This window comes from Ixodes scapularis, unplaced genomic scaffold, assembly GCF_016920785.2.
Source record: "Ixodes scapularis isolate PalLabHiFi unplaced genomic scaffold, ASM1692078v2 PGA_scaffold2__306_contigs__length_199485367, whole genome shotgun sequence".
Classification (NCBI taxonomy): Eukaryota; Metazoa; Arthropoda; class Arachnida; order Ixodida; family Ixodidae; genus Ixodes; species Ixodes scapularis.
The window spans coordinates 17,290,606-17,317,933 of NW_024609857.1; the positions used below are offsets into that span (position 1 = coordinate 17,290,606).

The 27,328-nt window shown below is 44.6% G+C and overlaps 1 protein-coding gene across 6 annotated transcripts in view; it reads left to right on the top strand.

Annotated features, from left to right (window-relative positions):
* LOC8043760 (FERM domain-containing protein 4A) overlaps positions 1-27,328 on the top strand; it is a 132,572-nt gene that overhangs the window by 88,014 nt on the left and 17,230 nt on the right. For 4 of the 6 annotated variants that reach the window (XM_042291740.1, XM_042291742.1, XM_042291739.1 and 1 more), the window contains exons 2-8: positions 20,466-20,531; positions 21,378-21,472; positions 21,559-21,657; positions 22,238-22,322; positions 22,414-22,493; positions 22,811-22,894; positions 22,969-23,034. In XM_042291740.1, the coding sequence (XP_042147674.1) occupies positions 20,466-20,531; positions 21,378-21,472; positions 21,559-21,657; positions 22,238-22,322; positions 22,414-22,493; positions 22,811-22,894; positions 22,969-23,034 (575 nt within the window). Of the gene's footprint in view, positions 1-9,081; positions 9,641-20,465; positions 20,532-21,377; positions 21,473-21,558; positions 21,658-22,237; positions 22,323-22,413; positions 22,494-22,810; positions 22,895-22,968; positions 23,035-27,328 lie in introns of those variants that run through there. The other 2 variants (XM_029987667.4, XM_040218903.3) reach the window with 2 other exon arrangements.

Genomic DNA, 27,328 nt, shown 5'->3' on the forward strand with positions numbered 1-27,328 from the left:
CCTGACGGCAGTTGCGATGAAGAAACGAAGAACCATTTACGAGCACTTGCAATTTGCATGGCGCCTTCATTGTTTCCAAGGGACTCCTACAGCTCGCTTCTAAAACGTTTTCTAACGTGAAGTGTCATTGTAGCTTCTAAAACGCTCGTTAATGCTTGTGTTGACTCGGCGAACTAGGTGGAGGGATCGTGAGCGGCGATTATAATCAGACAGTATATGAGCATCATCATCCCCTTAACAATTTACGTGCCGTGGTAGACAGGCGCGGAAGGTTGCACCCTCAATTGCGCAAAATAGCGTCTCGGCGACGCCAGCGCGAGTGCGTCATAATTATGATGTTTCGCATTCCTGCCGGGGCGTTTCGTTTTACCTTGGAAACTTTTCCGAGGGGTTAAAACAAAATACGTCGGACGTAGGTAACGAGATGTATTTATACATCTTTGCGAATGGCTTGAAACTTTCTGGCCCTTGGATGCTAACATTTTGAATTGTTTTGATAACCTCTCTTGCGCATGCTAGCAATTTTATTAATTCATTCGTTATTTTATATCACGTGTTATCCGTTTTATTCTTTACTTCGTTTTTTTTAACTTCTGGGCATTTACTTAGGCACGACTTTGATCGTAAAGTTGAATAGATATTAGCCGGTAAACATTAATACGAACTCTTAACGATCAAGGGTGGAGTAATGGGTTATAGGCTTGAGGGGGGCCGGGGTTCTGCAGTTTGACGTCACGGTTAAAACATTGCCCGGATCTTTCTTGAGCTAATAATAGCCATTTAATAAAAAAAAACAAAAAACTGGGGTATGTTTTTTTTTTTGTGTTTTTGTTTTTATTATTATTAAGCAAATTTGCTTTGGGAGTCTCATGTTTAATTCTTCTGGGCTAACTTTCGTTGTGCGATCCTCGCACATTCATGCATGTATATTCTGTCATGAGAGCCGCCACTGGCATTGTTTAAAGGGGCGATGCAACAATTTTTGTACTTTGCGCAAATACCGCTTAAAACGGATCCCTGACGTTAATGACCTATGAAACACGCGTTCACTTTTCACCCCACGCAATAGAAGTTTCAGAAAAAAAAAAAAAAAAAATAATGAAAAAGGGGCGCCGTTCACTTCCTCAACTCGCAGCCAGAACAAGCGGCCACGTGACCTGGAGCCGATTATATGCCGCCAATGTAGATCATAGCCAGGCGTCGGCAAAGCACAGGACACGCGCTGAGTTCCAGACATTGTTATCGTTACAGCGATTGGACACGGGCCGTGTCCAATCGCTGTGCATTTGGGTGTCCAAACGACACCCAAATGCATATCGAGGCATCGATTGTGACGAGCCCAGATCGAATGCGTACGCAGTCTTCTCGTCCACTGTGTGAGCAGCATGCGGATATCGTCACCGCAAAGCTCGATGACGCATTCCCGGGGATCGTACTGTTGCCATTGTCCTCACAGCTCCGTCATCAAAATTCGCGAAGGAGTAAAAGGCGGCTTTGGAAGGAGAAACTGAAAGAAAAGCTCCGCTTTCATCCTTTGAATCCTGCCGCGACGAATACACTTCTTGGTCAGTGGTGTTGCGTTCGAGTATTCTTGGGTCCCACTAGTGCCAGGAAGCTGGTGTAAAGTAAGAAATATTCCTACCCAATGTCAGCCCCTTTAAAGTGTACAAAAACTACTTAAAAAATACGATTTTTTTGTCTTTGTTTTAGAGAGCTAGAGAGAAGACACACGAAGGGATGATATAGCCCCAAATTGGTGCCTGCTCGTCGTCAGCTTGATTTTCTGGTCTCGAGATTTTATAAAAACTTCGCCTTCTATCCGTCAAAGGGAACCACTGCTATCGCCGAAACTCAGGTTACCTATCGGTCGAACGAATCGCCCGAGCCCTGGGAACGCGAATTTTTCGCGTGGGCTATCTTTCAACGTGTGCATTTGTTTTTGTGCCTTTGTCCGATAAAGAGCCGTGAGTGTCATGCCTCGATCGTCGCTTTTCTTGATATTCTTTAGGCACGCCCGATATATGCTGGCTGAGTGTGCGGGCGTCGTACATCGCTCTACATGGTTTCAGCTTACCTTGTCCGCGACTGTACATGGTTATAGTGAAAAAGGAGCACTCCCGTGTGGGTGTGAACGCCTGAGGCAATGACAGTAATTTTGAAGACTGTCGTCACTTTCGAGGAGTATAGCGTAGTGTTAATTTCGTCACTTTTAGTGCATACCATAGTTTGTAATGCAGTGATGTGATTGCTGCGCCAATTGCGCAAAACTGCGCCAAGGGGCTAACCCTGCTACATCCTGCTACATTTCACCGAAATATGGCTAATCTGCGCCAAGCCTGCGCCAAAGGACCAATTTTGGTCGCCTCTCAAAAACGAAACTAAACTGACTACCATAATTGAGCATGTATGAGCTAGGTGGCACAAGACGCCGCCCGACACAAAGTACCCTGCATCAATCGTCTATTTGGTCTTGCATGATTTTTCCCGTCGTCTTGCGTTTCGCGCTCTCGTCGTCTCGGAAATCTCGTCTCGCGCTTTTTTTCTTTTTTTTTCTTTTTTTTAGCGATAGACGTGGGCGTGTGCGGACGCTCCGACGTTAGTGTGGCCGGGTTCCAGCCATGCCGTCATGCTGTGAAACAAAACAACATTTTTGCGTGGCGAGAGTTACTTTGTGAGCCGAAGCGCTCGCGCGACCACAATCGCCGTGGTTGCGCGACGTCGTGTGTTTCCGTCCCCACGTCGCTGCAGATATGGCGCTTTCTAAACTGAACCGCATCAACATTCCTGCTCTTGTTTAAATCATACGCTGCTATAAAAATCCCTCTTTAACTCAATGCTTGGCGAAGTTTTGATTACCTAGGTTTCTCTCGATTGGCTTTCTTTCGAGAGGGACCCCGGTACGTGAAAAATCTGCCGCGAAAGAAAGTTGATGACGAGAAGCGAGCTAAAGCAAAGAAGGCAATGTATGCACGCTGAACCTGCACAGCGCGCTTGTTTGTCTCGAGCTCAGTCGTTGCACAAAGCGCTCCAAGAACTTTTTGACCTTGATTCGTAATGTCTTGCATCGATACTCTCGGGTGCTTTTTTCCTGTGTGTTTAGCCTGTACCTCGCCTGCCGGCCTGGCAAGCACGCGCCGCTGGTCTTTTTATTGTCGTATGCTGGTCAGTTACATTTTGCATATTATTTTGGGTCGGTCGAACAGCCGTTGTCTCCGCACGCGCGGCGAATCACGTGTAACTGCAAGCCTGCCGAAGTTGCCCTCACGGGCATGTGAACATGATTGCACGAGAAGCACCATCCGGGACGCTTGAAATTTATTGTTTTAGGTTTGCTTACTTTTTATAAAAATCTGCCACGTCGGGAACCAGTAAAACGATAGCAAGTGTTGTTTTTTTTTAATTTTTCGGCAACGCTTACAGCTTTGTATACTTGTGGGATGTCTCAGCACCACAAACACAAGCAGCGAGTTCCGCCCCAACACGTCACATCACAACACAACACAAAGTGGCCTTCGTTTGTCCAGCACTTAAAACAAACATTAATTTTTCTAAGAATATATGCTCCAAAAATCACTTTTTCTACTCTGAAACACTGTTTTGGCTGCTCCAAAGTCCAGATTTGCTGCTCCAAAACACTGTTTTGGCTGCTCCAAAAGGTGCTCCAAAATGGCTTAGGCCAATCACATCACTGGTAATGCCATTTAATTACTTAGTGATTTCCGAAAGAGAGAGAGAGACCTAGAATGTGTACTGAATTACTTTTCAAGAGAAAATGATTCAATTTAATTACTTTCAAGAATTTTTAAGGAGGTAACGAGTAGTGTAATCTAATTACTTGCAAGAATTTCCAAGAGACTATTGAGTCCCTCGCGCTTGTGCGTAGTCGATAGCCCTCCCTTTACGTGGCTATCCGTGGTGAAAAATCTTATATGTGTGAATAGAGGAACCTTACAAAGAAGATTACATTAGAAGTTATAAGACACTGATTAGAAGTTTCTTATAGCTTCTTATATAATCTAGTATTGTTCTTATGTGTCCTTATAAGGTTGTTTTATGCTCTTATATGATCGTATTTGATCGTATGCGTTTATTGGACAAAGACATTTCTTATACATAACAGAGTTTTCACTAGAGCAATAGACCGTTTTCCAAAGGGTGCGCCATCTGTTAACTGCCGCGCGAGTTAGCGGAGTCCGCTCTTGTTTGATCAAGTACTCTGAACAGTGTTGTAGACGTTACCGAAAAAAAAAAAAAAGCAACGAAATACGTTATTTTCAAATAAAAGTAACGCGTTACCAAACTACGTTACCCTAAAACAAAAGGAACGCGTTACTGTTATCATTATCGATAAAAGGTAACGCACGTTACTTTTTACATTATAAATTGGCACGTTTTACTGTTCGGACGGAATGCATCAGCGCCATATTTCAAGAAAGATTATGTTCTTGCAAAAACTGACCATAATTACTTTATCTTTTTCAAGGTGTCTAGCGACCGGGAAAACCGGGAATCGTCAGGGAAATTTTAATTACCGGGAAAAATCAGGGAATTGTCTGGGATATTGTCAAAAAGCGAGCCCAATCAGGGAAAATGAGCCGGAAGCGCCGTCGAGTGCCCTGAGCAGAGACTTGAGGACTTGGGGGCAGAAAAATAGGCAATAAATTCTGCTTAGAGCGGAGCGCGGGCTCTGCTCACCCGAGGTAGAGTGTGCTACACGATGCAAAGGGAACAGCCAAAAAATCTAGTCCAAGCTTTGGATTGGATTGGATTGAGGGGACGACACCACGCTTGATACAGTTAGAGCTATACTAGATTTAGTAACAAATGGGAAAGCCGCAGACCCCAATCCAATCCAAGCATTAAGCCGAAAGTATCCGAAAGTTTGCAACTGGCGTCCATGGCCGTGGGCCACGCTGCCATTCGGCTATTGACGTGTGTGGTTGAGCGTCGTGACTCATTGTTCTTCGGGAAGTGGCCTCTTCAGTGACGATGTCGGCGGCATGAAAGTGCTCGTTTAATCCGGACTGGACGAGCCCGATTATTTGGATATGCAAGTTAGATTAAGCCCGCGCAAAACGATCCTCGCAGTGCTTAATGCTCAATGCGTTGTGTTGTAATGGTCTTATTATATAACCGCCTCTACAGTGGTCAGGGAATTTCACCTGAAAATGTCAGGGAACACCTGAAAAATCAGGGAATTTCAGAATAATTTGCTAGACACCCTGCTTTTTACCGTTTAATCTAGATCAATAAAAATGCGAAGAAAAACGCGAAAACTTCTGCCTATAAAGACACACAAAATTATAGAAGTGTGATTTTTTTAAGTCTTCGAAAGAAGAAGTATCAAGTAACGTAACTACGTTACACGTTACTTAAAATAAGGAACGAAGGTACACGTTACCCGTTACTTTTTCGAAAAAGTAACGAGTGCGTTACCAAGTTACCGAAAAAAGTAACACGATACCGGTAACGCCGTTAACTGTAACGCTGACTCTAATCTTGTTATTGGACACGGGGGCTGCGTCAGCGTTCGCCGAGAACTCGGAGCCAATCACGTGCCTCGTGCCCGATGGATGGATGAATGTTAATGGCTACACCCTTTGTAATGGGCAGTAGCTAGCGCCACCTAGCCCAAGCCTAAAAAGACAAACATATGGTCCCTCCCGCCCTTCTAAGCCAATTTGCTCCCCCTAACTATCACCAGGCCGTGTGGGAAATCACCGGGACATGGCGGCTTCCAGTGTTGCTTGACGCAGTTTCGAAGAAAGGGTCTATTCGGTAACAGTTTCGAGTCGATTGGATGGAGCAGGACGCGTCTTGGTTGCGATTGCCTCGTTTCTGGCGCCTCGGAAGAACGACGCCTCCAGCTGACGTGAGCAGCGCCCACGCGTGCGTATAGCGTCACGTTGCAAGGCTGCGGGACGCTTTGTTAGGTGCATGTGATGGATGGCCGTGGTCTTCGTGGGGGGGAAGGGAGACCCATTCTTTGGGGACTCGTGTGTGTGTGTGCACTTCGTTTCGCCTTAGGACGGACGAGACATCAAAGCCAGTCTGTGGGAGTGTCACGTTGAATCTTGTGTGGGGCGCAGTGACGCGAGGGGTATGTGGTAAGAGCTTTTTCGTTTACTCTCGTGGCCAGCCACCTGATAAACATATCCGGTAAGGGCGGCAAACAAAAAAATATATAAAACATTTGATCCTGCAAATAGTAGCATAATGGGTGACGGTTACGCCAAAACAATGTTTTCGCCCATACTGGAATTGACGAAAGTTTAAGATGGCGACACCCTTGTGAGAAAGCCTGCAGACTTGTGCCTATCTCAAATACTCTACTCAATATACTGTATTTCAAATACTTTTTGAAGTACCTTAGTATCTTGCAAATACTTTTGATTGAGAGTATTTGATACTGCATTTTAATTAAAGTTTTGAGTATCTTGTACTCATTATCTCAAATACATTTCAGACATTCCGCCATTTTCCGAGCCGACCGCGCGCGTTTCGCGTCATCCGGGTGAATCAGCAGGGATTTAATTGAAACGACTCCGGAAGCCAGCCACCGCTTCTTCTTACCAGTTATTTTGATGAAATGTTTGTTTACTGGCTTACAAAATTAAACAAGGAATCAACTTGAAACTAATCAGAGACCACCACTCACAAAACAGATTGGGGCCAACAGGATACACGGACACGCTTTCACTGAAGTGTTTACTACACACGCGAGAGGTCCTCGAGTCTCGCTTTTCTATTTTCAATATAATAAAACACTCCTTTATCTATTTTACTTTGTCCGAATCATTAAAAAAAATGCACCCTATTCGCCGTTGTGGGGTAAAGCGCTGGAGACTCTATCTTCATTATCCAGCTTTTTGTACTGGGGTAGACAACACCACACAACCATCCCAGATCTTCGACACCTCAATGCCAAAAGTGCCTGTTAGCACGACTACGCTGGCACGTTCAAACTCAACGCGTGAAACAGGCTTTGCCGCGCGTTACCCAAGCAACGCATCAAGCGAGTTGACGAGCCGATCGGATCCAAGATCTGCGCGGTCTGTCCCAGTCTGTCCTACCCGTGACGTCACAAACGACGATGATGATGATGATGGGATGGCTCGCACCGTCTGCTGCGGTTTATCGTAAGCTGAAACGAAGTGTAGGTGTCCGAGGATCGTTCAGTCGTGATAAAACAAAAAAACTAATTTCTTTTATATAATTTTAGTTTGAATGAGTATATTTACAGGCAAGCTTCTTTTCGCGAGACTATACGTCCTCTTTGAAGGAGGGGTTACTGTGAGGATAGGCGATTGTACAGCGCTCGAATGTCTTCCACAGTGTACAACAACATACGCGGGCGTTTTGAAGTGCAATCCAGCTCGCACCGAATCGCTAATCGCATCAACTTCATTAAAAAAAAGTATAAAACAATTTCGGGCGAAAATAAACGTGGCGTTCTCACCGGGAATTCTTTCGGTCTGTCCAGCGTTAATTTGGCTGTTCGAACAGCTGCCACCTTTGGAGTCGGCGTACTTGTCGATATTTGGTGACTCGTTCACAGAATGCGTTCATCCAACGTTGATCTGCACTCGAGGTGCTCGTGCGCCCGTGCGCCCATAGTTGGCCACAGAAAGTTGTTCGAAGTATCACTTCACGTTTGTTTCGCTTTTTTTAATTTTTATTTAAAGGCGAGTACAGGTGCAGATGGCGTTTCCACCCTTATTTGTGCATGAGAAAGCGACGGCACTGCTTACAGTCCCGAGTGAAACAGACCTCTTCCTGTTTGGAAGCGGATAAGTCGGCGCGTTTGTTTCGTCTGAAGTCCTAAATCACAAGCATATGAAACATTTTTTTTTTTTTTTTTAGAACAGGCGACGTGGCTTATGTAGAATGTGCCGATTACATTTTACAGAGATTGCAATGCTGGACGGAATGCGTGCAATCTAGTAGACCACGAACCTCCTTACATTTCGAGGTATCGTTCGTACCCTTAGAGAGATTGGAAAGTATAAATGGCGGTGCGGCCTGCTGTAGCTAAGTGTCTTCACGCGCGCGGAGCTTCTGTTTTTTTTTTTTTTTTGTAGAGTTTATGGAGCCCACCGTGCGCAAGAAATTGCGCAAAGAATTGACCAGGAACGCAGCGTGATGTGCAAATCTGACTGGAGTGTCTACTGGCCAAACTTCGGAACCATTCGCGATCTTCCGATGTTTAGGGCTAATTGTACTACGAAAAATCTAATTAAAGCGGTATAATCTCAACTAAGCATAAAAGCAAAAAAAAAAAAAAAAAAAAATGACGAGTGGTACAAGTTACGAGCGGATTTTAGATTAAATAAAACGCTGTATAATGGTAAGGGGGGACAGACGCGCAAGACGCATGATTTGTCTCCCGTGGGGTGGCATGATGGCGGGAATGTAGTTTGTACGTATACAGGAGTCACTGATATGGCGGACAATTTGTTCGCCTTTCTTAGAAAGAAAGGCTAACCACGATGTTCTCTTCGGTAGCCACTAGCCGAAGCGGACGGACGTACCGAATTTTCCCCGCTTTGTTGTCGCTCATCCTACATTCCGCACTTTCCTGCGGGAAAATAGACGATACCTTATGTACGCCTCAGCCGCTGCGTGTACAGCAAATTCCTGCATCCCTGCGTCAGGCGATCAGATTTCCGCCTGACGCAAAAACTTGTAAATAACGCGCGCGCAAAAAAAAAGAAAAAAAGAGAGAGTTAAAGAAAAAAGAACAATATGTCCTTTGTTACGCGCTGAAGGATGGGTGTTGGCTACGGTGTTGGAGAGCATGGATTCTGGGAGCTGTAACTATCATCGTTGCAACACTGACAAATATTGTTGTCGTCGTCGTGGGTCAAGCGATCGACTCTCCGAGCCGTAGAGCCACCTCGACGCGCAGCGGTTTGCTCCCCGCGCGTGACGTTTTTGGCATTGCGTCTCGGGCTCTCGGCAGGAAAGTGCGCGCAGGTCGTGCTGTTTTTTCTTCTTTTTCCTTTCTCCTTTAGTTGCTCCCCCCCTCCCTCTGACGAACGAACCGCCCTTCGCCTTGGCACCGTTTCTTCGTGTCGCGGTGGGCCGCGCGGGACAACGCCGATGTCACTCGTCTCCTCTCACCTCCTCGAAGGGGGAAACCACGCGGTGACTCAGAGCTCAAGACGTTCTTCGCGTGCGGCCGCGCGACTTCACAACTTGACTCAGCGGGCACGCACACGACGTAAACAACAACAACACCAACGACGACGACCGCAGTGCTGTTTCGATTGAACGGTCTGAGGAGAGCGCTGACTCTGGAGAAGAAGAATCGTGCTCGCGTCGGATGAGGTCACCGAGGAGGGCACGGAGCGAGTGCAGCGGCGGCAGCGGGGCAGCCTGCGGCGGCGTTTTTATCTGAGGAATGTTGTGGCGGTGCGGCACTTTTCTTCCCGGCGGCGGTCGGTGTTGGGGTAACTACCGCGGCCGGAACTGCGTCAGCTATCGCGCGTCTGGCGATCCGATAGCGGACAGAGCCCATGGCGACTGCGTTGGGTTTCTCTCCTGGCGAGCACTGCGGCCGATGTGAGCCGCCGGCGGCCTGGTCGCCCGCTGCGGTTCTTCTGCTCCTGCTGCCATGAGGATCTTGCGTCGGCTCCGGGTGCGTGGACCGTTGGAACACATTCTTGCTATTCCTCTAGGCTAGTTTTGTTTGGGTTGTTCCTTGTCTGGAGGCGTCTTGTGCGCTCGAAGCTTTGCGTAGCTCTACTCCGCTTTAAACGGCAGTCAAGGCTACAAGCGCGAGCTGGGCCGTGCTCCCATGCTTTGAGACGCACTTATAGCCTTGCCTGCAGTCTCAGCTGAAGTGTGAATTGAGTGTAGGACGCGTTCGGTTAATTACATTGTTTTACATCGATGTTTTCGTAGGGAGGAACGTTCGAAGCTGGAGGGTTTGAGCATCCTTTGATTTTGTTTTGTTTGGCTACCCTTGGCATGTTTACGTCGCCACTAGCGAAGCGAAGGACCGCGCTTGGTGCTATTCAAACGCCTCCTGTCTGGGATGTGTCCAACTTCTGGTCTCTAGGAGTTGGTCCCGATAAAAGTTAAGGCCCGTTGAACTGGGCTCAAGGAAGCTTAGAAGTTTTTTTTACTGGACAACACCAGCGTGCTTTTGAGCAAGAAGGCAGTTGCGAGTGGCGATGGCAGCAGTAAAGGTTGTTTTCTTGTCATTCAAGTGGCTAGGGAGAAGTTCTGTCCGTGCGAAGCAAGATATGAGATTGGATCGATGCCAGAACACTGAAAGTCGCACCGGGTCAAATGAGCCGTTCGGGTAGGTCACTCGAAGCCGACGTGTTACTAGAGATTGGCTTCCTCCGACCGCGGCACCTGCGAACCATGCTCACAATTCTATACCTTATTTTTCTCGTAAAATCAGCATCAGATTCGCAGTGTCTGTGTAAAAGGTGTGAAGGGAAAAGTACGGGCTTACGTTCACGTGTAAACAGTTGAAGCTATAGGTGCCAGGAAATGCACCGAGAGAGCGATACTATATCTCAGTACCCGAGTCTACGAAATGATAATGTTCCCGCTCGGTGGTACGTTAGGGAGTTTTCGTAGACCGCGCTGCCCCCTCCGCTAAGCGCTCCGCAACGAAGAAGTTGCTACTGCGCCTGCGCGCCGATAGCCTTGACTGTGGAGTTCCCGCTATCGTAGCGGGTTGCGGAGGGCCTTGCGGGACGTTGAAAACGATCTACGAAAACTCCCTGTTATCTGCTGATTTCGAGCTCTCGATCGATCGTTTTGAACAGCGTGTTGCAGCACTTGCGACGTTTCGGAATTCCTCCCTTCTTCGAAGACAGAGACGGATTTTCTGGGGCTTTTGTGGGGCTGTGCCTTCCGGCTCAAACCGCAGTGTTCGTTCGTTTACGAGGGTGATTTCTCGATCGCCGAGTTGGGTGTTGACCGCTTGCGGGTTCGTCTTCGTGCCGGACGGCAGGCAGTTTCGCTGCGGGAATTCCGCCAAGTTGATTTTACCGCGGCTTTGCAGACCACTCGAGTGTACAAGAATTTCCGGAAACCTTTTTTCTTGAATATTTGTATTGGCTAGCTGAACAAACTGTTAATTGAAAGGTGTTATGGCGGTATACTTTTGGCGTCTCGCAGTACGCGAACTTCAAAAAATAATAATTAAAAAAATATGAGTAGCTAAGTAAGAGAGTCTAGTGAAGCGGATTTTAAGTCAAAATATAGTGCTGTGTTTTAATTTTCTTTGTGTGCACCACATCATAGACTGTAAAGTTGTTTGTGGGCACGTAAAATAAAGATTTATTATTATTATTATTAAAATGATTTCGGTTGCGCACGGAATGCCTGGCGTTGTTTCAAGGGTCTGGCGCTCGTAGCTACAACGACGAGGATTGCCAGAAACGGACAGTCTCGATGCGGGGCGTCGGAAGTTTGCTTTTTCAGCGAAGTCTTTGCTTTTTATTCATTGTTATCCTTGGGAGAGAAACTGGGGGAAGGAGGCGGGTTGCAGAAGAGAACGATGATATAGCGTGATGACAAAATGAATAGTCTGTTCGGCGCCTTTCCATTTACGTTTTCGCTAAGACTCGCTACTGCGCATGTGAGACCTTTTGGCCGGCAGCAAGGGCCGGCAGAGTCCGCGAGGACAAACCTGCCTCGTCATCTTCGCGCCCTACCACTGGACGCCGCCAGTTCAGCGGCATTTACTTGCGAATAATTGTTGCACGTTTTCTATCTCTCTGTCGTATATCTAGACGCGTGTTTTTTGTGTCTGTTATATATTGTCTTAAAGGGATAATGCAACGATTTCAGTGTTCAAAGAATTGGCACTTTTTATTTCTATATTGTTTATCCAAGCACAAGTGACCAATAACGCGTCCCTTTGCCCCGATAAACTGCTATTCTGCTGCGTAATAGCAAAGAAAAAACGAATTATTTGCCGATCTGCAGCCGCGTGTGACTGGTACGGGAACTACGGTGACAACGTCACTGGGGGATAGGCGGAAGGGAACAAAACCTGTCCGCCTCCGCTGCTACACTCGCCGTCACCCCCGTAGCGAATCGTTTTTGTGTCGATTGCTCGCCGCGACCTCCGACGATGCTAATCTTTTAAAATTCGATAATTGCGGATGAAGCGGCTGGAGTCTCTGAGGAGAGAACCCAAGGGGAAACCACGTGATCCCCCAGAGCACGTCACTGGAAAGGCGACGTGGAGAGTTGAAACTTGAAAGGCAGTTTAACCTTCGATTTGTTTTTTTTTGTTTTTTAGATAAAAACTAGCGCTCGTAAGAAAATACGGTTTTCTGTTCTTCGTTCCATGGGTGACACAGATTTATTTCCGCAGTTAATTGGCCGAATTCCGAACCTTGGGTTCTCTCTTCAGAGACTCCAGCCACTCCCTCCGCGATTATCGAGTTTTAAAGGATTACCATCGTCGAAGGTCGCGGCGACCGATCGACACAAAAACGGTTCGCTACGGGGGTGACGGCGAGTGTAGCAGCGGAGGGGTTCAAGTTTAGTTCACTTCCGCGTATCCCCCAGAGTACGTCACACATCAATTTCGCTAACAACCACAAGCGGCTGCAGATCGGCAAATATTTTCGGGGCAAGGTGACGCGTTCTTGGTCACCTGTGCTTGGATAAACATTATAAAAAAAAATACAAACTGGCAATTCTTTCAACACTAAAATCGTTGCACTACTACCCCTTTAAAAGGACCCTAAACCCCCAAGATATATGTTTTTTTTTTTTCGTGTCCGCTTCACGTTAGAATGTGGCAGTGTAAAGATACCTTCAAATAAATGCTCGAAAAAAAACAAAAAAAACGCGCGTTTGCTTAAATAAATTTAAAAAAAAAAGCTTTATTTTGATTTTTTGATTACACGATCAGTTTTAGAAACGCAGCCATTCAATTCAGTAGGGACATCTCGTAGATTGTTTTGCCCCCTCCGATATGCTCTCCGCGACGAAGATACCTGCACTGCATGTGCAGGATTAGGATCTTCGCACCTCAAGGCTGCTTCGGCATCCCTATGCAGTATCTCTGCGGGCGGGCCAAGCGGCGAGCATACGCAGTAGTGGCGTCTTCGTTGCGGAAAGCGTGGCGGAAGGGAGAAAACACGTTGAACGAGGAGAACTCTGTAATAGCGAGTTTTAGTAGACCTCTCCGATAACTTTGATAACGATACTCGAAACCTTGCGCGCGCCTGTGCAGGCTCAGGCCTGGTATCGTTATCGGGTACCTTTCTGTCATGGGCTGCCCGGGCTGCCGCGTGTTCTTGAAGCGTCGCCTCGTTGTCCTCTCCTGTTTCTTGCGACAGCATGGGGAATGTTTTAACTGCCTGATTGTGATCGGAAATATTTTAACGAAGAGTTCGTTATTTTCGCGAGTGTAACTTGGAGAAAACGCAGCACGCAAAAGCGTCTCGCGAAAGCTCTACAGCTGCAGAGGACGGAGCCGAGGGCACCCTCGCGAATGGCGCCTCGCCCCCATTGGTTAGCGACAAGCGATGGAGTCCTCGTCTCGGAAGTCGCCGTACTACACAAACTCTTGAACCGAGATTTTCCGACTCCAAAACGATTTCTTTCGACGTATGACGATTTTGACGGGTCTGACACTCGCAGATTTTTTTTCTTCTTAATTGTTGCAGGTACAGATTAAAAAAAAAGAAACGACTTTTTTTTCTAAGCTTTCTAAGGTCAACATTTTTTTTTTTTTTTTTATAAAAAAGTCGAGGAGTAATATTTAGTTTTTGGTGAAATGGAAGTTATTAGGTAAACAAAATCGATCTGGGCAATGCTTCGCCTCCCATGACGTCAAATCTCTCCCCGTCCCCGAAATCTTGACCCATAAATCCGCCCCCTGGATTGTTGGTCCCGTTTGCGTCGCGTTCAGCGTCTTTCAACAACCCGTTGTAAAGGCGGCGACTTTGACTCTTTGTGTAGCCACAGCCACCGCGTGGCGGGCCTGACCTTGTCGGGCTGAAGTCCCTTGATACTCCTTTTTACGAGTAAAAACAACCAATACAAATGACGAAGCGCGTTCCGCTCGAACAAAATGGCGTCATTCAGTTCTCTCGTCTGTTCTGCGCCGCCATTCGCTTCCTAAAACCTGCACCGTCACGCAGTGGGCGCTCCGAAGAACGTCGCTACTTGTAGGAAGCTCTCATTTGGAAACTTTGCCGGGCGATTTGATTAGGTGCGAGATAACCCCATTCATTGTTGGTTCGACTATCGCACGATACCTGTCGGAGAGCGGTCCTCCGGGACAAAAATTTCCCTTCAGAGCCAGACAGTGGCTCTTGATCAAGCTCGCACTCTCTTATCTCGAAGCATATCGATCGGATCGCTGTGTGTTTGTGTGTGTTAGGTGGAGAACCGGGGTTGTTTTGGCGCCGTGTTCGAAGGATTGCTGCAGCGGTGTCCGCCTTCTGTTGTGCCCGTCGAATCGTGAAGACGGATGGTCGCTGTTTCACGAGCCCCTTTGGCGTGGTTCCCGAGATGAGATCATGAGATTAATAAGGTGATGGTATGATTAACCGCTAACGCCTCTAAAGTAAAGAAAAAAAGACGCAGGTTGGCACGGTTTTTTTTTTTTCTCTCTCTCTTTTTAACGTTTGTATTACTCGGTCTTATTGTTCTCTGGCTTTTCGCTGAACAAGTAAAATCACTCTTAGTTCATTATTATTATTACAGCGGAGCTGTTAAGGGCTAGTTTCTGCAGGATCGTGTCCCCCGCAAAGAAATGAAGGCACCGAACTCTGGACACCTACCGCCATCTATGAGCGGCTGCGGCAAGCTACGTATCTGGTTGCCGCCGTCGTTCATAAATGGCTGCAGCCTTTCCACTCTGGCTTGCCGACTTGCGGCCGGCCATTACTTTCCATTGTACAGCTCCGCTGGCCTTCTTCACCAGTGGAAAGGCTGAAAGTATTATTATTATTTTTTATTATTATTATTCTTATTATTCCTTTACATTCCCACGTTTCCTTTGAGGCTACCCGTTTGTCAAACTGAAGGTTGTTAAGTGACCGCGTCTCTCAGAGCCAAAAAGAGACTTAATTGACGCTGTATTTTTTTTTTTTTTTTTTCTTTGGGCGACGGAGGTTTATTGCGGGGTTGCGCGTCAAAAGATCCCTAGGTGGTCGAAATGAGTCCTCGATTCTCTGCTGCAGGGCGTGCCAGATGCCCTTCGTTGGTTTGGCACGTAAAAAAACCCACATTTGACTTCTGGCCCTGCGCGTCGCTCAATTTTTATAAACAGGCGTCCTTCCGCGCTATGGCGGGCAGCTGTCTCGGCAAATTAGCTCGGCGGTGAGTGAACGAGCGTGCCCTTCATCGGGATAGCTGCGTAACCCAGGTTAGCGCACCGGTTCGGGCTGCCGGGCCACGAGGAACCGTGACTGCGCAATCCCCCCCCCCCCCCCCCCCCCCCTTTTAAAATTACCCCCAAATTTCCAGTGGGCTTCTCCAACACCGCGCGCTGCAGGTGGATTATTAGCGCAGCTTGCAACCTGCACAGCTGCCGTACTTTGCTACCTGACTTTTGTCCAACGGTCTTCCGGTTTTCCGGATGTCTTTACCGCTAGGATGCAGCATCCTAAGCAGCATTTAGGGACACGAGGGAAAAAGATAGGAAAACAAATAAAAAAAAAAATGGCAATTTTTTTTTTTTTTGAGGGGGGGGGGGGTTGTTTGTGATTGTTTTATACTCGTTTATGCGCAAACGCAAAGCGACGAAGTACGACTTACTGGGGGCCGTTGTGCGTTGGGTTAGTGGTGTGCTGCCTTCTTTGTTCGCGTCGATCCGCTCCTCGTAGCGGGCTTGCCTCGAGTGCGCGACCGTAGTCTCCTGTGTGACGCGGAGGATCTCACGTGCTTCCCCGAAGTCGGCAGCGCAGGAACTTGGGGGTAGCTTTCTTCCGCCGGATTTGAGCCGCCCGTCCGCGCGACGCGAGCGTTTCTTTCCGTGCGCCTTTGCTAGCCCCGTTTGCCTGTGTGTGTGTGCGTGTGCCGTGGTGTTCACGCCGAGCGAGCGGTCCCGAAATGCGGCGATGTCCCTCTCTTCGGTCCATGTACGGATCAACCCTCAGCTTGTTTGAGGACCACCAGGTAAACGATCCAACACATAAACCTTTCCAACCTTTTACAAATCCACAGTCCAGCGCACGCGTGTTCGTGGCTTCGGTAAGCGAGCAAAGTACGAATCCTGAAGGGAGCGCCTGCTAGAAGCTGTTCTTCAGAATGGTCGAACGAATCGCACATTTCTTGCTTGCTGCTGCTGCCTTGCAGCTGAGCGGGTTCTTTAGGTAACGTCCTTTCGGCACCTCCTGACTTTGATTGTTTTTAGGCAAGGAGTATGAATTGAATTACCCCCGAGCAACGATGCGGTTTACGTGGCCAGTGAACCGGGCGACTAGTCTGTGACGTGATTCGGCACTTTTCTGTAGGCCGTGCTTTTTTTTTTCGTCCCTGTTTGTGCATTTGTTTTTGCTTTGTTGGTTTTATAGCTACCATTTCGATGCGAACAAGCGCGGCCGGGATTGTCGGCGCTTGGACTTCGAACGGCGTTCTTATAAAAACGTAGCCGGCGGATATAATACTAGGCATTTACAGCTATTACCACCCAGCAAAAAAGAGAGAAAGAAAAAGAAATGGGCTTTCTAGCTTGGTTGACAAAGGTGGTAGTATGCAGGAGGTGATCATTGGAAAGATTCTTTTTATCCCAATGCAAGTGGTGTTCTTGCCAGTGCTCATGTGAAAATGATGCCATCTCTCATCATGCACCCCTCTAGCTTTCACTTTCTACTGTATTGAGGAGGGCAAGTAAACTCTAGAAAATTGTACACCGCTCATGCGTTGCCGGGGAGCGATCGGACCTTGACTACAACCAATCACTTTAGTGCAATTAATGCTGAGAATGTGGCAAATGAAGCATGAAAGCATTGGGTAAGCCTCATATTTTATGTTCGTGTTGGTACCATTAAAATGCGTCACTTCTGTGTTGTGTTGGAGATTGAAAGACGCCAATCTGATAAGAGCGAGCGAAATCTTGGAAGCGTGCGTCAAGAAAGGAAGTCGGTCCGTGCAAGTTCCGCTGTGTTTTTCCCCCACGTGACCGGAAACAAATGTGTCGGTCGTTGAATTTTGATAATGTCCGTAAGCTCGCTCTCGAGCTTGTTCCTCCCCTTTGCCTTATCTTCTGGTATTTCAAGCTGTGATACTTCCCCTTTTTGCTAGAAGTTATGATTTCGGGGCTCCTTTGAATGTCACATCGTCAGCTGCACAACTATCATGGATGGATAAAAAATATAACATTAAAAACGAGCGTGTTAAAGAACGGGAAAAATTAACACAAATTCGGGACGAAAACTGCATCAGTTTTTGTCCTGAATTTGTGTTTATTCTTTTTGGTTGTTTAAGATAAAAAAAAAAAAAATCTGGAGTTTATTCTGCAATGGTTTTCTTGTGTTTCTATCACTTTCTGGTAGCTTCATAGTTTCTTGGCAAATTATATTGCTCTTAAATATTTTTTTCTTATTTCTTTAATAAATCTTTTGTAGTTTCTTTTCTGCCTGATCCCTTTAATTTTTAATCCCTTTAATTGTTTACGATATTGAAATGGAAGTTTTACAGTTTATGGTTCTTTTCTTCTTTTAATAAATCTTCTTTTAGTAAGTCTTCTTTTAATAAATCTGGTGTTAAATTTTATATAGTTTTTTTCTAGGTTGTCAATTAGGAGTAAATTTATAATTTACTCCTCCTAACCACTGAGTGCAATGAATAACAAATATAATGTGTGTGACACTTCTTTCATTTTAGAATAATTAAACAATAGCAAAAATGCCATTTCAAGGCTAACGAATGTTTCTTATATATCCATAAATATATATATAAAAAAAGATATATATATGTATATATACATTCTAACCAAACATATAGATACTTGCATTCGACATATTCTAAATAATATGCATGCAAAATTTGGTTGTGATAGGACAATATTAAAAACAGAAATTATTGTGCACAAACTGTGAAGATGCCTCAACATTACATAACAAGAAAAGCACGTGCAAATGTTACATAGATGAGTAGCCAGGGCCAACCCTACAGCATCCAGCTCCCTGGCCGAACTCTGGCCTAGCTTTTTTTACTTTTTTCTTCGAAATTTGACAGTGTTAGGGAAATTAATTGCAATTAAAGCATTAATCAGTTGATCGGTAGGATAACCGATCAAGTTCCCAGCCATAGTTATTAGTCAGTGCTTGATCCTGTCTTCCTTCTACCTTTGTCCTCGTTTAATTTGAGCTGTTTCTACCGTGAATTTACATTCATAATAAAGACACATGGTCCTTTTCCTTAAAAAAAAAAATTAGCATCAACCTTTATCTTTAACTTCTATATTGCATATAATGCAGGTATTCTATGCAAACTATAGAATGCAGGCATTACTGGTCGTTTCAAAGGGTGAAGAATAACATATTGTTTATTAATTTCCATCACCCTCCTCTACAACTTCACTATGCACTAGGGAGCGTAGCGCACACAGTTACTGTAGTGGAAGGCAAACGGCATACGTCAGTCAAGGGTGCATGCTCCTTTGCCACCACACAAAGAAAGTTGTCCAGCTGATGCAGAGGTAGCACAATAGGCTGCAGACCAAGAGGGTTTAGGTTTAGTTCTTTTTTTTTTGGGGGGGGGGGGGGGGGATGTGGATGTTTTGGTTTACCTCTAAGTAATTGCGTGTGTGTCCCCGGCAAAAGTTTAGCGTTTTTTTAATCGCAGAATTATACTATGCCTTGCCCGAATGCGGCAATAGCAATCCGGATCAGATACCAAAGTTTCAGAAGGAGCCATTACCTTATTAAAAAGTTATAAGCAATTTTTGGGAATTAATAATGGGAAAATTGTGGCTGACGAAGCCCACGAATACATGGGGCTGAGTGGCGCAAACTACCAAGAATAGGCCCAATTTTCTCTTCGAAAATTTCAGAAAATCGCTTATAAATGTTAAATAGGTTAGCTCCGAAACTCTGGCATTCGATCCGGATTGCCAGCGCTACATCTGAGTAGAGACCGAGCGTTCGGCAATGTATAGTTTGTTTTTGCTGTTCTTCTGCTGATGGTAACCAAGCCACTTGCTGTGCTGACATATCCTGACACACAGATGACGGGTGGACGGGAAAATTGTTGAGCATAAGGGATTCTGTTACAAAGCATTCCACGCTTCAACAGCATTAGCAAGAGACATTTTCCACCTTGCCTTCAGTGCCAGTGGCTGCAAACTGAGTATGAGGTGAAAACGTCTGTATGTGGGGCAAAGCAATTTTCTTGGCCTGGCACAACTTAAGTGAGAACTAAAGTGGATCGGTGGCCGAGTGTGTTAGAGCACCGCAGCTTGGGGCATGTGAAGCGAAAGCTCATGCTACAGAACTCAAGGATTCTGAATGAGCATCGTACTAGCGTGCGGTCATGTATCTACTGCGTGATGCATGTTAAAGACCCCAGGCTAACGGTTGTACTGCACCGGCTACGTTTCTCGTGTGCAGCGTAAACCAGTGTCACCGCACCTCAAAGGCAGACCGACCTTATGTTGTATAAACGCAAACAACAAATCTTGATTTTTTTTTTTTTTTTTTGAGATTGTCTTTTTATGACTCAGATTCAACCTATGCACCACACCCTAAGCATCCAAGGAAACCCAAAATTACAATTATGTGTGGCCTTTTTTCCTCATGCCTGACATGCAACCACATCATGTCATGCCTGACATGCAACCACATGTCAGGCGTGCCCCTTCTTCTGAGATAGGTCTCAGAAAAAGGGGGCATATTGCAATGTTTGGAGTTTTTGAGAGGAAAAATGGCTGGTGCATGATTGCAATTTTGGACTTCCTGGGCCACTTAGTATGCTTAAGGACATCTTGTAACATCTGGTTGCATTTTAGTGAGAGGGAAAAGGCCACACATTTGTAATTTTGTGTTTTCTAGGATACTTAGAGGAAAGGGATGTGCAACGCTGTATGTTCATGCTTGTAATAGGCTACGCATGATAGTCATTTTTGACTTTCTAGGATGCTTGGGTTTGCACCATAAAACAACAATTTCAAAATCAACAATGCCCATTTAAAAAAAAGTATGTCACCTTAAACGTTTTTTAATTTTTTTTTTATAGGAAAGTTATGCGAGCAGACAAACTAGTGTTATTACTTGCTTGGCTGCTTTAAAGTGGGTGGCATATGCTCTGGTGGAACGTCATCTTCATCTCTGCTAAAGCAAAAATGGTTGTCATGTGCTCAATGCATGCTCTTGCAGTCGGAAGAAGCTGGGTACGCCTGCATTGGTACACTGTGGCACTGTACATCTGTTCTGCTTTTTAAAAGTGTTGTTGTTAGCCGTAAAGCGGTCCTGGTAGAGCAGGTGGTGATGGCAAAGCCTAACGTTGAGCGTTGTTCCTTGCAGATGAGCGATGGGCGGCGAAGTCAGGTGGTTCTCCTGGATGAGCGTCGTCTGGACATCCTCATTCAGGTATTTCAGTTCTCAATCAATCAGTCAATCAATCAATCAATTTCTGGTTAGTCCGCATACAAATATAAATCCCTACATAAGACTATGTGGCTCGTGTCCTTCAGGAGCCAGTTTTGGTCTTCCTCGTTACCTTTTATAGGCGGGCGCTTGGGGCAGGTTGCTATTTGTGGGGGCTTTTTTCTGCTGTGCAACCTGTCAGCACAATATCCCGAGACTTAACTATTGCCATTCCTCGGGCTTTGGAGCTGATTTCTAAGGGGTATGTTTCATGGTTTCTAAATATTTTGAATAAGAGGCGTAGGGCATATTGTGAGACATTTAAATGCAGCCAATTGGTTCTTTTGAGAGATGCCAACATTAACGAGGAAGCATGGAAAATTACTATTAACTTTAACTTCTGAAGAGCCAACCTTCGGCAGTAACAAGTACGACTAGACAAATGATAAGTGCCTGCAGGCATCCTGGAAGAATTGCTAAAAGGAATCCAGAAGAAAAAAGTGTGCTTTGTGCTTTTTTCTTCGGTCATATACAGATAAACAATATACATTTGATTGATGTTTTATCTGTTTATGATAATGAAACAAGTCCATTTCGCACTAGTAATTCATGTATTGATTTATGGTGTTGTCATTGCAATCCCCCCTATACCTTCGCCTTTTTCCCCTGCCGTGGTCTTTTATCCCTTCTCCTGGTTCATGAGGTGGTCCTAAAACATTAGCATCCTGCAATGTTCCATGCAGTGTTCTAGCATTCAGCACACTAGTCTCGAAGTTCATGGGGAGTCCAGTTTTTATGTGGCATTGTTGAGTGCTGGACATGTTTTTTTTTATTTCTTCTCTTGTGCAGCCGAGGCTTTATGCCTGTGATCTCTTGGACATGGTTGCTTCTCATTTTAATCTCAAGGAGAAGGAGTACTTTGGATTGGCCTTCCTTGATGAGACGTAAGTCTTTCTTCTGCAATACACGGCTGGTTGCTGCTATCTCGTGAGCTTGGGGTTGTAAGCCGGTTTGGGGTTCCATTGTTCAGGGGTCATTACCACTGGCTGCAACTCGACAAGAGGGTCCTCGAGCACGACCTGCCAAAAAAGTCCTCTCAGGGAGTCCTGGTGCTGTACTTTCTGGTCAAGTAGGTGGCCTTTCTCCTTCCCGGGTTTACTTCACATTTCACCCCTGGTGTCCATCAGAAGGGCCCAATAATGCAATGCCATGTTTACGAAAAAGGAAACATGAAATAAGAAAATGGGCATTTTGTCAAATGTTGTGGTGAGATGTCCTTTTTATATTTTTCAAAATGATTTTTAAAGGGGCCTGTGCCACCCCAGTAAATTATCAGTCCTTTTTCCCAAAGCACAGCCCAATTAATTTTCTTGCTGGAATGTTGCACATTTGCTGACAAAAAAAAATACTATAATTTGAACCAAAAAAACTGGACCATTGTAGAGCTAGAACGTGACTTTCCAGACCCAGAGGTTCTTGGGTTGTGTTTTTAACGTTTTTGGTGTTTCAGTGGTTATAAAAATGACATTACATGAATTTTACAATTTTTTTTAGTAATGACGGTGCATCTTGGATGGCTTATTGGTTCTCATATATTCCAAGTTTTTTGTTGTCATTGTGCAACTGAGGAAAAGAGAGCAGAGGAAGAAGCCCCAGGCAGATTGTACTCGACCCGTTTGCTTACCCACTACACACTTCTTTCCTTTCAGATACTATGTGGAGAGCATATCTCTTCTAAAAGACAGTGCCACAGTGGAGGCATTCTACCTACAGTGCAAGTCCCTCATTGCAAAGGCAAGTGTGCACCTTTGTGGACTCGCTAACACTGAGGTTTTTTTGCTACAGCTTCGACGTCTACAATTGGTGTTTTTCTTCTGCCTTACAGGGTTCATTAGAAGTCGATTCTGAAACTGTGTTTCAACTCGCAGCTCTAGTCCTTCAAGCAACATATGGAAACTATGTAGAGTAAGTGCATTATATTTTGAATTATAATAATAGGTTTCGGAAACTTCTGTACTGTCTACCATCTTTCTGTCAAGTAGTGGAATGTTCGCTACGCTTACGACTTGAGAGAGTCAAGTTTGATTGAAGTTGACTTCAGGATAGTGTTTTCGCACATTTCACTTTTCAGTTGTCATAGTACTATTTATTATATTGGTGCATTGCTTGTTTATCGCTCTGCACAATTTTTTGAGGGTGCCATGGCATCATTGCAAAATCATTTATTGGTTTATGCAAACTCATCTGTATTAAATTCTTGATTATTGCATTTTACATTTTAGTGACCAAACAACGAAAAACTATCTCAAGAAGCTTCCTGTCCTCCCCACAAGCACACTCAAGGAACATCCGTCCATTTCCTTCTGGTGAGGTCACCGTTAGGGTAGTGTTGTAACAGCTGCCAGATTTCCAGCTCGTTGTATCTTTGCTTTCTTTTTAGTGAGGGCAAAGTGATTGAGCAGTACCAGGAACTTGCCGGGCGTTCCAGGGGATCATCGATCATCTCGTGAGTTCAGTCGGCTCCTTCTTGGACTGTGTGGACAGGCCGTGTGCTTTGTGTAGCTCCTATGGAATTTGGTAACGGCTTTCGGAGCACCTGGTGCTCTGGACTCGTCGAACACAACGTTAGGGTCGAAAGTTTCCAGAGCGTGCCGATTGCACTTCGATTGGGCTTCGGCAGGCGACAAAAGCGCAGTGTCCTCGTTGCGAGAGTTTAATTAACGTGCTCCCTAAACCTCGACCACAACTTTGTGTTTGACGAGTCTAAGGAACCAGGTGAAGCTAAAGCCCCTCTATCCTGGAAAAAAGTGGCGCCATTCATTGTTGTAGAAATGTTTGAGCCACGTGCCGCGCGCCACTCCTGGGAAATTCATGGCGTCTGAAATCTAGCTCAGTGCTGCGCTGTGCCGCCTTGATCTTCCCAAGGGCTGCACGTTGCACGTGCCTCGTGCATCGACGCACCTTGTGCTACTCTTGAAACATGAAGGGGCTTTAGGTGAAGCCGCATTACCTCAATGTTTGGTGTCTGGGAAGAGCTCGGAATTCCAGCTTGGGTTCATCCCTGATAAACCCAAAATAAAACCTTGTTTAAAAAAAAAACAAAAAAAAAACATTACCTCCGCTGCCACCATTAAAAAAAAAAAAAAAAAAAAAATTTGATTTATATTTATTTGTTTATGGTACCTCAAAAACCAAACTAAGGACATTATATGAGGGGGTACACTCTGGGTAAACGTCAATCAGAATGCAAAAATAAAATAAAATGCAAGTTCAAAAATTTAAAAAAAAATCACATGCACAAAACTAAAAACACAAGCAAAAAAAAAAACATTGAAAAAAAAATTGTCTTATAACAGGGAGAGAAAAGGAAGTGCAAAGTGACAAGATGTAGACTAAAGAAAACGCATGAAATGAACTTGTTATGCTAGCATGTGCGACAAGAACCCAAAAAGTCATGATTCAAAGTAAATAACTACAAATCGATTACAATGAAAATGACAATATGCACTTTGATGCAAAAATGAGAGTATAAAAGGCATCAGAACAACAAAACAGCAGAATTCTGGATGCAGTGGGCAATCATGGTAAAAAAATGTGATTGGAAAGGGCATTACAAAACATTTTTGGATCAGATATGTTGACGATGGCTTCGGGAAGACCGTTTTAGTTCTTGATTGCTTTAGGAAGTGTTGAGCTATTAAATTTGGCTGTGGAACCCAAGATGTGTTTGAAGCTTTTGCTGTTATTTTGACGATGAGATATTTTATTCGATGGTTCTAAAAGTAATGCGCCTGATTGACCGAGATTAAAATAGAACTGACGAAGTAGACAAAGTAGAGAGATTAGACGGCGAGTTTTGAGGGGGTGAATAGAGTTGTGCTTTTTAATGAGAGAGACGCTAACAAATCGAGAATAAGGCGAGGATTAGAAATGAGCGGCACAGTTTTGGACAGATTCTAGTTTATTAATTAGGTACTTCTGATGCAAGTTCCGAATGGGCAAAGCATACTCAAGTTTAGGACCAACATAAGTATTATAAGCTAGGTGAGGTAAATGGGCGGGTGCAGTCTTAAGTTTCGTTCCAGGTAATTAAGAGTATGTGTTGAGTTAGCGGAAATGGTGTTAATATGAGTGACCCAGGAGAGGTTTGAGGTGAAGTGCACACCGAGGTACTTGTAAGAAGGGACAGAGGGGAAGGGAAAATCATTTAAGAAATACAGTCGCATCTCATTAATTCAATTTGTCTTAATTCAAACTTGCGGATAATTCAAACTAACATGCAATTCCCATCTTATGTGTCTCTGTGGGAGGAAACTCCCAGTAATTCAAACTCTGCTTTATTCAAACAAATTTTCGGTCCCCCTTGAGTATGAATTAACGAGATTCGACTGTTTATAAAAGTCTAGACTGAACACTTTCTAGTGAAAGAAAGCAGATGACATTTAGAGAAGTTAAGTCGCATTAGCCATGTGGTACACCATGCAAAAACCCTATTAATATCATTCTAGAGAATACTATGGTCATTTCAATTGTTAATGTTTCTGTACAGCACACAGTTGTCAGCAAACAGTCGTATGGTTGATTACACAGTAGTTGGATGATCGTTGATATACATAAGAAAAACGGAAAAGAGGCCCCTGAAATGTACCTTGTGGGACTCCAAAGGTCACGTCAGTAGTAGAGGATTGAGAGCACCGGTTACAGTAAATTGTTGTCTGAGGGTTAAAAAGTTACGGATCCATGATTGTGTTAACGAATAAAATTAAGAGCTGAGAGTTTGGATATCAGGCGACAGTGGGGAACACGACTGAACGGTTTTGAGAAATGTTAAAAAATAGTGTCCGTTTGAGAGCCAGAGTTCACGGGCGAATTCAAGTAACTGCGCCTCACATGAGTACCCTTTGCGAAATCCATACTGATATTTGTAGGAAGAACGTTCAGCCTTTCCACACTCGTGAAGAAGGAAGACCAGCGGAGCTGTGCTCAATACACTGTGTGCTTCTTCCTACTTGTCGTCTGTTTTTCGCACTGTTTCCTATGATGAATCCCCACCAACGCGCCCAACTATCCATTCTTCTGTTACACTAGCTGGAAAGGTTGCCGCCATCTACGAGCGACGGCGGAAACCATACTGGTTGTGTGCTTGCCGCCGTCGCTTATAGATGGCGGTAGCTGTCCAGGTAGGTTTGTGTCGACATACACGGACACAATCCTGGGGAACCTAGTTATTTTCAAGATGACTCATGGAATGAGAGAATACTATGTGCGCTAACAATTTTGACACCACACTAGTTAGGGATATAAGGCAGTAGTTAGCTATGAATGATTTTGAGCCAGATTTAAAAACAGGAACGATCTTCCCAAGTTTACGGTCAGTGGGAATGCAACAGGGTGACAATGATTGTTGAAACATTAGGCACAATATGTTAGATGAAATGGCATTGGTGTTTTTTTAAGATTTTTGAACATAAGTTGTCGGCACTGGATGACATAGAAATATCAAAGTTATTTATATATTTATTGATGCCTAGACTTGTGATTACAATGGGCGACATGTATAAATAATCATGGTCAGCAACAAATGGAATAATGGATTGGTCTCCCCTAGTAAATATTGATGTGAAGAATTCGTTAAAGACTGCAGGACAGAGGGCATCGGGCACTGGCTTTCCAGCTTCAACTGATAAGGTTATTGATGAATGAGATTCTTGTGGTGATATTACTTTCTAGAATTTTTTGGGAATTATTTATTAGAAAAGAGGGCTAGTCGCAACGGAAGTACTTTTGCTTTGCTAGGGCAATGGAATAATTGTATTGCTTTTCACATTCGGCATGTTTTACCCAGGCCATGGGAGCATTGGAATTTTTAGCAAGGCGAAAAAGTATTTTTTTTTTTAATTGCTTACTGTTTTTTGCATTTTGTTAAACCTTGGTTGATTACTGTTGGAGTGAATGTGAACTAGTGGAACAAAAATATCAAAAAGTTCAAATAGTTTAGATTTAAAGAGGTGCCAATTTTTTTCGACTGTTCTAATATGAAATCTATCAACTTAAAATCGATTTACATCCTCCAACATCTAGAGAGTATTCCCAGAAAGTTTCATTTGTTTACCCTGCGTAGTTATTTTTTTATATAAATTATTTTCGGTCAATTGATGCTAAAGAAAAGGTAGAGGTGTTCGTTTTTCTCCGTTCCTCGTTTTGGCATAAATTTCACTCTAGGAAAACTATTGTTTGGTAACAAAACAAAAGAAAAGGCTTTCATTGTTTTTCCCGACGGGAATTTTATGGGCAATGCAGCTGTGGCATTGCTTTTTTACTTTGTGGATGCCTTTTATAAAATATCTTCAGATTTTGTTGACGACATAAAAGGCAAACAATATATTTGATTTTTCAGTGCAATGTTAGCATACAAAAAACTACTTTCTGAAAAGTTTGTTTTTGCAGTTGCACTTTCTTGGCATTCTGCTGCATATCTATAGTTTGTTGCAATTCAAGAAGATAGGGCGAGGGAAAGGCAGGCCGGGGAGCAGGAAGCAGACGGGACGCTGGAGTAAGCGTTACGTCTGCTTTAGCGTTACGTCTGCTTCCTCCTCCCCGGCCTTCCTTCTCTCGCCTTACCTTCTTGAGTTGCAGCGGACTATAGTGAAAAAAATGTTGGGTATTTTATTAGTTTTCTATTAATAGGTTTCCTAAACGAAAACAACCAATTTTTTCCACAATTCATGTACAAATATTAAACTTTGCACTACATTCTGCCTTGCAATTGCCAGTATATATCTTGTAAATTTTTTATATTA